This window comes from Pinus tabuliformis, chromosome 7, assembly GCF_031772625.1.
Source record: "Pinus tabuliformis cultivar Carrire ecotype Pingquan chromosome 7, CPIR1, whole genome shotgun sequence".
Classification (NCBI taxonomy): domain Eukaryota; kingdom Viridiplantae; phylum Streptophyta; class Pinopsida; order Pinales; family Pinaceae; genus Pinus; species Pinus tabuliformis.
The window spans coordinates 225,507,739-225,522,261 of NC_142293.1; the positions used below are offsets into that span (position 1 = coordinate 225,507,739).

General features: G+C 39.9%; 2 protein-coding genes across 2 annotated transcripts; both read left to right on the forward strand.

The window, feature by feature from the left end:
• The first annotated feature begins 10,802 nt into the window (after positions 1 to 10,802).
• LOC149246665 (uncharacterized) lies at positions 10,803 to 11,822 on the forward strand. The gene has a single exon (XM_089442175.1). It carries the CDS (start codon positions 10,803 to 10,805, stop codon positions 11,820 to 11,822), a length of 1,020 nt encoding a protein of 339 aa, XP_089298301.1.
• Positions 11,823 to 13,411: 1,589 nt separating this feature from the next.
• LOC149246666 (uncharacterized) lies at positions 13,412 to 14,110 on the forward strand. The gene has a single exon (XM_089442180.1). The coding sequence runs from the start codon at positions 13,412 to 13,414 to the stop codon at positions 14,108 to 14,110; it is 699 nt and encodes a 232-aa protein (XP_089298306.1).
• Positions 14,111 to 14,523: the final 413 nt, after the last annotated feature.

The window sequence follows — 14,523 nt, forward strand, 5'->3', positions numbered from 1 at the left end:
TTGAGGAGGGGACCAGCCCCAAATCGTCATTCGATTTTCAACAGCAACAATAGCACGACAGTTTCCCAGACGCTGGGACGCAGATCAGTGTGAGGCCATTCCAGGAAAGTTTTCTGGCTTTTATGGTTTTCTTGAGTAGAGCCTGAATCCAGAATTTTATCTTTTCCTGAGGAGGGGAGTAACCCCAAATCATCATTTGTTTTCTAGAAGCAACAACAACACAACAGCAACATCCACGCAGAGAGGCCATTCTTGTCATTCTGAGAGTATTTCTTCACTTTCCTTGTGCAAGTCGAGGTGCCATCTATCTAATCACCTCTTGTACTCATTTATTGCTCAGTATAATAAAATGGCTTAGAATTTCTCGCTGCATTTCTTATGTATCTGCTTATATTTCCGGTTTACATTATTATATGCTGTTCCATTGTTATTTTATCACTTCTGGGTTATTATATCATTTTCACATATTTGGTTGGAGTTTTTGCTGGGGTTTGAGGAATATTCTAGGTTAGGAATATTACAGATAAACATACATAATGGGTCAAATGGTTTCCTGTGGCTGAATAGTGGTATAACACTTCCTCCATACTGCAGCAAAAATGACCCCATTTATGGCACTTTATGGATATCATCCACCGTCCATCACATCATATTTAAGAGAAAATTCGAAGGTTCAAGCAGTGGAAGATCACATCGAGCATCAACAACAGGTTCTCCAAATCTTAAAGGATAACCTCACTTTGGTGCAGAATAGAATGAAACAACAAGCAGATCAACATCGCAGCGAAAGAAGTTTTGATGTAGGTGACTGGGTATTTCTATGACTACAACCATATAAACAAATGTCCCTCAAGCAAGCTAAGAAGGATAATAAATTATCACCAAAGTATTATGGTTCGTACAAGATGTTGCAAAAGATTGGTATTACGACATACAAATTGGAGCTTCCTGTAGCTTCTCGAGTGCACCCAGTTTTCCATGTTTCATGCTTAAAAGAAGGTTATAGGTGACAAGCTCCAGTTCAAACAATATTGCCAAAACTTGACAAGGAAGGAAAAATCATATTGGAACTTGAAGCAGTCACAGAAACAAGAACTCGATAGCTACGAAATCGATCAATTTCGGAGTATCTCATCAAGTGGAAGAACTTACCTGCTGAAGATTCCACATGGGAGGATGAGAATTTTGTACAGAAGTATCCAGAACTACTCAAGCGTTGTGGACAACACTTTTTTGAATGAGAGGGGAATGTTAACTCCCTATAATACTAGTGATTCCCCCATTACTATTGTCATTTTAGCCCTTATTGTTATTGTTGTGTCCCTATTGTCCCCATATTGTTATTATTGTGCCCCATATAATCCCACTATTGTTATTTTTGTGCCTTTATATTATTAATGTTAGGCCGACTTGATTATATTGTGAACCCTTAGATTCCTATATATAGAAAGGAGGTTTTGTCATTTGCATCATTGAAGAATTGTTCATTTGTGTAATGTAAAGGAGGTTGCCCCCTCGAAGAGGCTTATTTGAAGTCGTTAATCTATTTTTTCTTCTATTTTGTGAGCTAGTTGCATAACATCAACATGTATTAATGTTGGGATAGAAAGGTTTGATACTTTTTATTTTACTTTCTTATAAGAGTAAATGGGGATAGAAAGGTTTTAATACTTTTACTTTTAGTTTTACGAATATATCACAGTAAATGAGGTTTTACAATTTCTCTAATTTGAGTAATTCTATTCAGAGTTCAATGTATTGGGATCGAAAGATTTGATAATTCTGCTTTTACTTTCTTATCGCAGTAAATGGGGATAGAAAGGTTTTGATACTTTTACTTTTATTTTTACAAATATATCACAGTAAATGAGGTTTGATATGAGGTGTGAGGTTTGGTACTTTTACTGTTCACTATTTTATGAAATTTCCATATTATAAGAAGTGATTTGTTCAAGATTTCATTATTCCATCATTTTTCATTTAATTAACATCTTGGGTATAAATGTGTTGTAAATCATTTTGTGTGTAGAGGCATAATAGAAAATCTGATTTGCATTCTCAAGTAAGATTTCTCCATTATAATAGATTATTAGTGTTCCTTTTGAAATAGATTTTGGTTACAATGTCACAAACAATATGGAATAAAATGACCTAAGTTATAAGCCAAAATCTTCATCTAACAAGAAAAAGAGGCAATCCATCCAAAATCCACATCATAATGTGGTTACAACAAAAAACATATGACACCCATATTCTTGATGGCCTCGAGATCTTTAATGCCCAAACTTGTTGAGTTGCCTGCTTGTGTTAAGTAGGTTGGCCCACTAAATAATAGTTGATTAGGATGTGTTGGATTGTTGCCATATGATTGAGTCCAAGTTTCCCCTTACAACCATGGAGGAATTGAGTACCCATACCTCACACTTGTGCTACTAACCCCTACATCAAGTGGAGGTGTCTGATGAGCATACATAGAATTAACACTTGCACTGGTAGGAATAAAGCAAATGGGTAAACCCCCAATTTGATAGCGAGAGACTTGAATGTTTATGAGATCTTGGAATAATGGTGTATTATCTGCAATATGGTCCAACCTTTGTGACATCATCCTGGTTTCATCAACTGTGCTTGCATCATTATCAACTATATCAGTCATCCATTGTTCCTTTTCAAGCATTTGTGGAACCCTTCTTGCTTCCTTTTCCTGTTTTCCCATTTTTTTATGGTCCTTCTCTTGCCTTACTTTCTCTCCTTCAAGCGTTTCCTCTGCTCAACGTTGTGTTGCAACAATCCTTGTTTCCTTCTCCTTGGCTAAATCCTTATTTTTTCTATTTTAATACCTAAATTTCAAATTTCTTGTTTTTAGACTCAACGAATAGGGTTATATATACTTCTAAGGTGAGTAACTGTGAACTTTGACCCAAAAAAAGACTACTTGGTGTTCCTTTCTTTTTTTTCATTAACACTCTCTTTACTGGTAGCTTTAGGAACCAACCAAGTAACTTCTCCTTCCCTACCACCTGCATGTCATTGCTTGACACTTTTCTTTCAGTATCCAAGACAATTGATTGAAATATATCGTTTTCTTCATCTGATGCCTCATTATGTGCATTATCTTCTTCCATTGATCTATTGTCCATGAAATAATGAACAATTTCATTGTTTAATTTTGCTGGTTGTGAAGACATGTTCATGCTTTGTTCATTAGTTCTTGAGACACAATATTTGTTCAAATTAATCATGGCATCTGTCAGCCATGATGGCAAGGTTACTTGGCTTGGCAATGTCAATTGGTAATTGTTGCTTCCTAACGCAATATTGATAATGTCATTTTAAACTACATTGTCAATGTCAGTTGTATGCTCAACAAAGTCATTAAGAATATTAACAGCATAAGTTCCATGTGCTTCAGTTGGTAGAACAAAATCCATGTTACTAAGTGTCCTTGAGAGAGGGAAATCATATTATCAGTTGCAACCACATTTTCCTATTCATCTACTTCTTATTACACTTCAACATTTTCTTGGACATGCCCTTCTTCTTGACCATCCACATGAAACGTCTGGCTACAACTGGTATCATTTATAAGAGCATCATAATTCAATGGCCAGATTCTAGTCCTCCTAAAACCAACCTTGATATTTAATGGTGTCAGAGCCCTTTTAAACGCTTTACTTGCAATCTATGCTAGCTCAAACCTTTTCACCTCAACCTCTGGATTCTTTTCCATCGATGAAGCATGCTCTGACTTGAAATACTTATTGAAAGGGACAAACACACTGACATCAAGGGGTTACAATCTGAGTGGTATGAGCAAGAAATGTTAACAGGTCGATGCCCAAATTGTTTGCTTCCTCAACTGTTTGCACAACAATGTGGCTTCCATGGCCATCTAATATTAATAGGTTTTAGTTATCAGGTGAGACACCACCTGGTACAGATGCAACAAAGTGACAAATCAAATTTTAAAAGAGTTCTTTAGTCATCCATGCATGGGGATGTGCAACCATGCATGCACCTGGTTCACAACTTTGTATATAGTTTTTCATATTATTTATACCTTTGAATATATAAAATCTTGGGATTGAAGCACCAATTGCATTGGCATGACATAGAATAGTTATTCACTCCTTTCTCTTAGGCAAAGTCTTTGGCATGTTTCAACTCCCTCTCTTGGAAATTATCGACATGCCACAATTCCTTCCTACCTATAAACTTGTTTTGTCACAAGTGCATATATGGTCTGCACCATAAGAATTCTTATTGTATGCACTAGAAAGAGTGTCATAGAACTTACATACAATTGTAGGGCGCAAATTTAAAGCTCTGTCTCCGTAAAGGACCTCAGTTGTATGCAATACAAGGTCTGGATTCCTTTTTTTAGACTCAAACCACCATGATTTACCAGGAAACCCATCTTTGAATGGGTTTGGTCTCCCCTGACATATTTGAGCAACTGTAGATTTGGGTTGTATCAACTCTAGCCCATGTCCCAATTGGGCCATCTCCTTACACCACTCGACCACCTTGGCCTCCTCTTCAACAATATCTATAAGAGAGACTCTACATTTTGTATGAGTGATCCCATTTATCTAATAATGTATTAATGAGGGAGAAATACCATGCTTCTTTACAAATGCCCGAACTGAATATCCATTAAACTATATATTGTCAATTGCAACTAACATGTATTCTTTTGTCCAACCTCTGATAGCGCTGATCTTCTTAGTTGAAGTTGCCCCTTGGGTTGTGGTTGATGGTGGCTTTGTGGTTGATGGTGGGACAACATCAACTTTTGTCGCATGGTCATCCTCAACATTGTTGAGAGCATTGTTTACATTCACATGATCTGTCATGTCCTCATCTGATGAAAGGCATCACATCTGGGCACCCCTGGTCACTCACCTGCCACTTCTCCTTGTACAAGAAACATAACTAACTCTTCCATATATGCAACTACATTCATATTTATTTCATGCATTTAGTTAACAATAATTGAAATTATTCTTTCATACAAGCTAATAGTATATTTGCTTTCCTAGAGACAATTAACAACATGTATGTTAGTAGAAGCTTAACAAGTTTTCATACATATACCTTTTTGATAGTATCCTTGAAAAATCAAATCTACAGAAGGAATTTGGTGTATGTCTTCAATTATATCAGTAATTGTTTTTTTGATAACTTTCTTTTACACTTAACATACCATGACTATATTTGCACTTGGAAAATTACTACCAATGTGTTGAAATTGGCCTAGAATTGGTTGTATGTCTCTAATTATATCAATATATGTTTTGGATAAAATGTTTTATGCATTATAATAAAATGATGTAGACGTTGGATAAATTTCAACTAAAAAATTGACATCTGGTTCCTTTTATGGTTAAGATGTTGATCTGGTCTAGTTCTATTTTATAAATTGTTTTATGACTTATATTGTTTAGCCTCATGTTTGCCAATATTGTTATTCCTATAGATAACAATATCAAGGCATGAAGGAAGTTGTAGGCTTGCCTTGATAAAGGAATTTAGTAGCTCAATAGAAGTTATAGGCTTGCCTTAGTAATCGTTATTGTTTCTCCTATTGTGAGAATGGTTCTAAGTTTGCTAATATTTTATTCCTATATATAACACTCTCTAGGCATGAAGGAAGCTCTAGGCTTACCTTAGTAAAGGTTTGATTGGGTGTTAATTTCTCTTAAAAATGTTGAGCCTCATGTCCATGAACGCTGACTTTACAAACATAAAACTTGATCAATTTCTTTCTAATGGTTAGTGATTCTCCTACTGTGGAAGCGGTTCTTAGTTTGCCAATATTTTTATTCCTATAAATAACATTATCCAAGCATGAAGGAAGATTTAGGCTTGCTTATGTAAAGGTTCTATTGAGGTTCTAGGATAACTGAATTGATGTGTCTATCTATGAGAACCTGAATTTGAGGTTTGAAACTTTTGTCTAGCCCTAATTAGTCCAACATTATGAATAATATATATCAGCCCAAAATATCATTAAAAGTTTCAGAACCAAGTCTCATAGAATTTTCATAACATAGCTAAGTCGATGCCAAGGAATGATTTACAAGATCCAATACAGAGAATAACCCAAGAAACCCTTATTTATAATGTCAGTCTTTAGAGTAGGGCATGTGAATGCTCAACAACAACTACTAGTCTCTAAATAGCCACCACTGATCCAACTGAAGTTAGCAAGAGGCATGGCTAAGTTATGTCTAGGTCAAGAGTTGCATTAATAATATGGTCAAAAATTGTCATAGCAAATCCTCCTAGAACCCAACGAAAATGCCACAAATTTGTCTTAGACATGGTAAAAATACATCACCAAAAAAATTTGCATTGGGTATTCTTGAATAACTAAATTCACTTTTGAATAATAGGATTGGGACTATAAATATTGGCAACCTGCAACATACAAGGACAAATGTTTTACAGTTCAATGTTGTGTGTGGATTTCATGGTTTCTTGTTGTTGTTTGTGCATGAGGCAACCTGCAACCTGAAAGGATAAATGTTTTGTATAATTCAATGTTTTGAGTGCATTTCATGGTTTCCTGTGATAGTTGGTGCATGAGTTCATGGATAATGAGTTTGTGCATTTCAACCATTTCCAGTATAAACGCATTTCGAGTATTGATATCCATGAGTTTATACAGGTTGTCTTGGAAACAAACAAAAAAAATAGTAAGGTGCTTATACAAGTTGTTTATATGCACCTATTATTCATGACATGATTTGGTAGTGCTTATGGTGGTGAGACTCGATCTATAGGGACTCACTTTGGATCTATTTGCTTTCGCACTAGATATGGATATGTGCCTCGGTCTCAATCCGGGAACACCTGGGAAAACATTCTCTGATATGTTTCTCTGATAGAGGGAAACATGTTAAGGAATATGAGGATATGAAGTATATATGTTGTTTGATTTTATTTCAAAAGATAATTTGTTTCAAAGGGTTGTCCATTTTGATGAGAACTCCAACCCCAAATTGTCTCTTTCTCCTCAAAATTATTATGTTGATTAAAATCGCAGATGGTGATGAAAATTTTGGTTGTGTAGAACAATAATATGATTAAGAAGATGAAAATTAGCCTTCAACACCAACAAAAAATGAACAACCTGAAATCCCGAACAACCTTTGAGGAGGATATTTTGTAAGTAAAGAGGCCTCACATGTATGGTTATGACCCAACTGATTTTAACAAATTTTCCTCTATTCCTCACCATATTCAGTGACCAACCACTATTGTCTCCCTTTTGAGTCATGTCATTTCACATTTTCCAGAATAGCTCTCCCATACATGAATGGAAACTTTCCATGAAAGAGGAGTATTCTTCCTCAATGAAGAATTACACATGGATTCCATTCCTCTTCCAAATAGATGAAACTTGGTTCATTGTAAATGGGTCTACAAACCCACTAATTTAATAAATGATTTTATTGATAAACTCAAGGCATGTCATGTGGCAAAGAGATTTTCATAAATTAATTAAACTGTTGAAAAAACTGAAATAAACAATATGAATATACTGTGAAATGTTTTGTGATGGAGAAATGAAAGCAAAATTGTATTAAACTGTGCAAAACCTGAAATAACTAACCTGAATACACTGTGAAATGTTTTGTGATGGTATGTCTCTAGGGCCGGTGAATAGTTTGAAAGTTAAAAATGCAACTTCAGCAATGGTTTAACTTCTTTTATATTTGTTTGCACTTGAATTTAATTGGTAGCAAGGATTGACATGGATTGCAATATCTCAATTTTGAATGTGGTCTAGATTGATTTGGATGTGATCCAATGGCTGATAATTTGTTATGGTTGATCTATGTGTTTTGATCTGTTTTAATGGGAAATTTAATGGCTTAAGTGTCATTTATTGAATTTAATGGGTTGGGTGTCATTTATTGAACACAATGGATTGAATTGTTGAATAACACAACAATTATGGATGACATGCATAAACTTTTATTATGTGCAGGTATAAATGTGCATTTGGGATACATAGCTTCAGTTCAATTCAATGGGGGTTGAAATGATGGGTACTTTGTATTTCTGGAATAGACCATTTTGGAAGGATTTATGGTTTTATTTGTTTTCTAGTTGGGACAATATGTTTTGTAGTCTTGATATTTAAAAGACTATTTATGGACAATTGTGGGCCTAGTCAATATTTTGGGAAAATTTGGACATAAATTAAAATATATTTGCACTTAATGTTTAATATTTTTGTTTAAATATTGGTTGCACATCTCTCAATTTCTGGTGGCCTGGGGGGACCAATACTATAACAACTACTGGTCCCTGCACAAGATTAGACATCTCTCCCTTATGTTAAATTTAAAAAATCATAATAATTAATTAAAAAAGTATTACTTTATTTTAAATTATCATTAGTATTATTATTAAGAATAAAAAGTATTATGGGCATGGAGTAAGCCCTAAAACTGCTTATGCTTGGTTAAGAGCTCGTCTTCCTTGGATGTAAGGAAATAGGTTAACGACCCAAGACCCAGAGGCATCTGGAAAGTCTGCCCCCTTATTGACCAACAATGAGTAATTCCAGGTGGTGTGGTTTTCATTGAATAACAGTAATAAGCCAGTCTGCATTCACAAATATCAACTTGTGACAGTTGTCCCCAGTATTGATTTGACAACTCATTTATGATAGGTTTTCCCATTGTTTAGAAAAAAATAATAAAAAGTATTAAAATATAAGTTAGATATATATATACATTAAAAAAAAATTCTTAATCATGAAAATTCACTCTACTTTGAGTCTCTCACCGGGGCTTCATGCTGAGGAGATGGCGCGCGCTCAGGAAGGTCTCGGCTAGGGATTCAACAGGATTGTCTGCAGCATCACCGTCGCAGCTAGGGTTTCAACAGGTTTGTCTATAGCATCACCGTCGCGGTCATTGCACAGGGTCATACTAGCATCGACTCCACCGTCGGATTCTCCACCCGTCGCTTTCGGATATCGTTCAGGAGACAAATATGGCCGACAACATGGAATTAGAGGCGGTGGACTTCTCGGAGGAACCTTTTCCGGACAGGGTTATATTCGGTAACCCTAGCTTCGCTGCTAGCTCTCTGACCGCACCTTCTCCTTCAGCGGCTGCACCGGATCTACCACAGCACCCGCCTATCGTCTCGCTGCCTAGCCACTGCTCTTCTCAGCCCTCATTCGATCCGCTCTCCTCCACTTTCTTTTCGGCGCCATCAACTATCCTGCCAGAACCCTTTGCTGCTTTTCCATCATCTTTGGGAGCTCGTCCTTCCGGCTGCATTGAAACACCTGCCGTTAAGGTTAAGCCATCAAAACCCTCCCCTCTGGAGGGTATCACAAATCCCCTGGTGGACCATCCGTCGGCACCTCGCACCAGCAAGAAAAAATCCAAGTGCATCAAGGCTACGTCTAAGGATATCACAATCAGGTTCGACGAAACTACGGCTCTGAGCGACCTCATGGTCATGGCTAACACTGTACTGGTAGGGCATGTCCGGGGTAGGGCATACTCGGCTAAACGGCTCTCACAATGGGTGAAGGAAATATGGGGTGGTGTACTATTCGATCTTCCTGAAGTACATGTCCTCCCCAGAGGATGGTTCTCTCTACATTTCTCAAAGGAAAGTCACACGAATCTGGTACTGGCCAGATTCTGGCATATTGAGGTGGCCCCGGTCCTTCTCAAAAGATGGAGCCCCCTTTTTGATCCTGAACACGAACAGATCGGAGCCGGACCGATATGGGTGCGCCTGCCGGGCCTCCCACTGCAGTTTTGGGCTGAAGAAGTCTTCATAAGGATCGGGAATGCACTGGGTACCTACCTGGATCATGATCGTACATTTGTCGAATCAAGGAACCGAACCCTAGCGTGAATTCTGGTACATTTAGATACCCGTGATGGACTTGAAGAATAGATCACCCTACAGTGGGGAAGATGTATCAAGGTACAGATCCTTGATTACGAAGGAGTCCCTTTCCGTTGTAGGCGATGCCACAAAGTTGGGCACCTCTTCAAAGATTGTCCACTCAACAAAAAAGCTGAGGAATCTCCGAGGATCACACCGGCACCATCCAGAACGGCATCTCCAAATACTTCTCGACCTACCTCATCGGGACTGTCCCCAGCGACAACCTCACCTGCGGTCGATCCTGGACTTCGGCAACCCTCTCCGCCAAGGTCCAGGGCTCGCTCGGCAGCTGAAGCTGGTACGGTCTCGGGTACTCCTTCCCTCCCTACTCTTTCTTCTTTTGATGATTCGATTGTATGTGGCCCCTCCATTCAGACCTCCATGGTTCAATGTGCAATAACATCCCCCCCACACATTTGTACCACGGGCCCTTCAATTGCCCCTTCCTCCCCCCTGGTTATTTTTCCCCGATCTCCCTCGGATTCCTCCCCTCCTCATTCATATTTCCTTCGCTCCAGATCTCATGCTAAAGAGTCACCCATCAAACCTTCGGGTCTGGGCATAGCGGTGCCAGAGGTTGGAACCTTGCCTACCAGGGGTAGAAAATCTCATCTTTCCAAGGCTATTAAGAAAGCAGGGGCAGAGGTTGTAACAGGTCGTCAATCCACCATTGACGGGGTCCTTAGAGCAGGACACACCCCGAGAGGTGTTCCCCCATGAAGTGCCTATCCTTCAATTGCAGAGGATTGGCTAGTTCCTCCAAGAAACTAGCCATGAAGTGACTTATTGAGACTGATCCTATAGATATTATCATGCTTCAAGAGACTCTCTGTTCAGCAGATCAGATCACTCGAGCCATGCAAGCCATGACTCCTGGTTGGACCTACTCTGCCCTCGATGCTGTAGGCCGTTCTGGTGGACTGGCCATTGGAGTTAACCCTCGCTCTATAAAAGTGGAATCGTCTTGGGGGGGATCTGGATATCTGGGGCTTGACATATTCTCTGCTGAACTGGGCATGAACCTCCGCATAGTCAATGTATATGCCCCCTGCAACCAGAGAGAATCTTTCTGGCAGAAACTCCTCCATCTTACCATTATGAGCGAAGATCGGGTTGTTATCGGAGGAGACCTTAATTTCTCTTTAGGTTTCAGGGAGTCATGGGGATCGACGGCACAAATTGACTCCATTACTGATTACATGACTAGTCTACTTGAACAAACAAACTTTGTGGATATCCCCATGCAGAAAGTACTTCCCACTTGGAGAAACAGAAGGGTGGGGGACGCTGCTTTAGCCCGTAGACTTGACAGATTCCTAATGAAGGATGCTCTCCTTCAGCGACTGCAACATTACAAGCAATGGGTTGGCTCAGGAGGATGGTCAGATCACTCACCTATATACCTGGAGATTCAGGGTCCCTTCAAGAAGCCTAAAGCCCCTTTCAAATTTAATCATACTTGGCTGAAGGACCCAACATATATCAAGATGATATCTGATTACTGGATCTCTCACCCAATCAATGGATCAGAAACACTTGCTAAAGGATTCTGCAGAAATCTCACAGAAATTAAACATCTAACTATTGTCTGGGCAAAGGAGAAACAGGCTCGAGACACCTCTCAACCAATCCATATTGAAACAGAATTATGCTCGCTCACAGATGAAAGGGGTTTGGGTTTCATCACAACAGCAGACAAGAGTAGGTTGATTGAACTAGAGAATCAAAAAGCTAAAATTCTCAAAGAGAGAGAGGAATCCATACGACTAAGGAGCAGGGCATTATGGATTCAAGCTGGGGATGATAATATGAAGTTCTTCCATAGCTTTGCCAAGGGCAGGAAAGTGTCCAATACTATCTGGAAGCTCCCCACACCAGAAGGATAAATCGCTGACTCTTTCAACAAGCTTGCTCACCCGGGCATCTCACACTTCAGGGACCTCTACAAGTGTCCCCGTGAAGTTAATCTACCTGATATCATCAATGTGGCAAACCAATTCCTGAGATTTGTTGAGGAAGATGATGTGGAGGCACTAAATGATCCAGTTACGACAGGGGAGCTTGAAGGAGTATTGAAATGGTTCAAAAAAGATAAGAGCCCAGGACCGGATGGCTGGACCATTGAATTTTATTTAGCCTTTTATGATGTTCTGGGGCAGGATCTCCTGAGAGTGGTGGAGGAGAGCAGAACTACTGGATCCATCTACCATGCCATCAATTCTACCTTCATAGCTCTCATTCCTAAAACTGATGCCCCTGAATCTTTTGATGACTACAGGCCAATCTCTTTGTGCAATTGCCTCTACAAAATCATTTCTAAGACCATTGCCAATCGTCTCAGACCTATCCTCTCCAGGTGCATTGCCCCTCAACAATTTGCTTTCCTTGAATCTAGACAGATTCATGAGGCCATTGGCCTGGCTCAAGAAGCTATTCACTCTATTTGGTCCAAGCACCTGAAAGGTATCCTCCTCAAGATAGATCTCTCAAAAGCCTTTGACAGAGTCAGCTGGCTCTATATCAAAATGATCCTTATCCACCTGGGTTTTCCTCACTCCTTCATCTCTTGGATCATGGCCTGTATCTCCTCCCCTACTTTCAGTATTCTCATAAATGGCTCGGCCTCACCCTTTTTTCACTCCGAAAGGGGCCTGAGACAGGGTTGCCCCCTCTCTCCTCTGCTCTTCCTGCTGGTCATGGAAGGCCTAAGTCGTCTCATAGACTCTGCAAAGCGGTCGGGTGATGTTTAGGGCCTTCGCATTTCTGATATATGCTTTCTCACACATCTTCTCTTCGTGGACGATGTTCTTATCCTACTTGATGGCAGTGTTCGAGACTCTAGGTCTTTTTCGAAGATCCTTCTTCTTTTTTCTGCAGCTACTGGTATGCTCCCTAATCAGTCAAAATCATCTATCACTTGCTCCCGCACTTCGGTACAGGAATCACAGCTGGCTCTTCAGGTTTTTCCCTATAATGTTCTCCCCCTGGATAGAGGACTCAAATATTTGGGATTCAGGCTAAAACCCACCTGTCAAAGAATTGCTGATTGGGTGTGGTTGGTCGCTAAATTGGAAAAAAGACTCACTGGTTGGAGCTTCAGATACTTATCAAGGGCAGGCAGATTGGTCCTCATTAAGTCTGTCTTAGAGGCAACCCCGGTTTTCGGGATGGCTCTTGCGTGGATTCCGAGGAATATTCTGGGCCGATTGAAGCAACTGTGCAACCGATACCTCTGGAATGGAAATCATGACAAAATAATATTTGCTTGGATAAGCTGGCAGAGAATCACCTTGCCCAAAAAATGGGGTGGCTGGGGCCTCAAAGACCTACCCGACTTCGCTATGGCACTCGCTGCAAATATGGGTTGGTCGCTACTAACCAGTCAAAACCAATGGGCTCAAGTATCCTATCATAAATACATTTGGCCTCAGAGAATTTTGGATTGGGCTAGATTACCAACCTGGACAACGAAGGGATGTTCATCGATCTGGAAGGCTCTGATCACTCCTTTCCTCTCATCCGCGATAATCTAGTCTGGAGAATTAATGATGGATCGCTGGGCAGGATTGGCCTGGATCCATGGATTGGTAGTGGGGGCAGACACATCCTCAGCAGAGATCTCATTTCATTTCTACATGAACGTGACATCCGGAATTTTGCACATATTGCTGATCAACAGCGTTCAGACATTTTTACACAAGCATGGAAATTGGCTCAACAACTTGACCTACCTCCGCAATGGCATCAGGAATGGCGCGATTTTGTTCTTGCATTAAATGAATCCCATATTCGCATAAAACAAGGACCGGACGAACTTGTATGGTGTATGGTAGACAATGGTATCTATGCACCTAAGATTGGGTACAGCGCTCTCATTATACACAGAAAACCTGAACCTTCTCCGACGTGGTGGCGTGACATTTGGAAGCTGAATACCCCCCCACGCACCAGACTATTTTTCTGGTGTGTCCTCAAAGATATTATCCCCACGGGTGAACATCTTACTGACAGATCCATTTATGGACCATCTTGGTGCTCCTTTTGCAAAGCGGCATCAGAGACAACTGTCCACCTTTTCCTACAATGCCCAGCCATTTGCGCACTATGGAATAACATCTCCTCTCATATTGGTTTTTCTGGGAACTGGAGTGGGGATGATATTACATGTTCGTGAACAGACTGGAATTTTTGCCACCCAGGCTCCAAGCTGCTTAACCTTCCCCTCGTGGTAACCTGGCATATACGGTTGGCTCAGAATCGATATATATTCGAAGATCAGGCTGTGTGTTGGCCCCGAACAGAAGCAAACATTATTGCTGCATATCAAGAACTACCTGACCCCCCTCCCTCTCGAACCAAGACGATCCAGCCACCCCCCATTATCGATAAACTACTCCTTGGGCCTTCTTCAATGGGGCTGCAAATCGAACTAGCTGTGGGGGTGGTTTTGTTCTGCATATAAATGAACACCATAGATTCTTAGTGAAAATGGGATTCAGCAGAGGTTCAAATAATTATGCAGAACTCTTGGCCATTCGCAATCTAATGCATTTCTCTTTGGATCATCAGTATACAAATCTCAATATT

What these genes read in the sequence shown, in the direction of transcription:
- LOC149246665 (XM_089442175.1), top strand. Translation starts at nt 10,803, where the DNA reads ATGACTCCTGGTTGGACCTACTCTGCCCTCGATGCTGTAGGCCGTTCT.
- LOC149246666 (XM_089442180.1), top strand. Translation starts at nt 13,412, where the DNA reads ATGTTCATCGATCTGGAAGGCTCTGATCACTCCTTTCCTCTCATCCGC.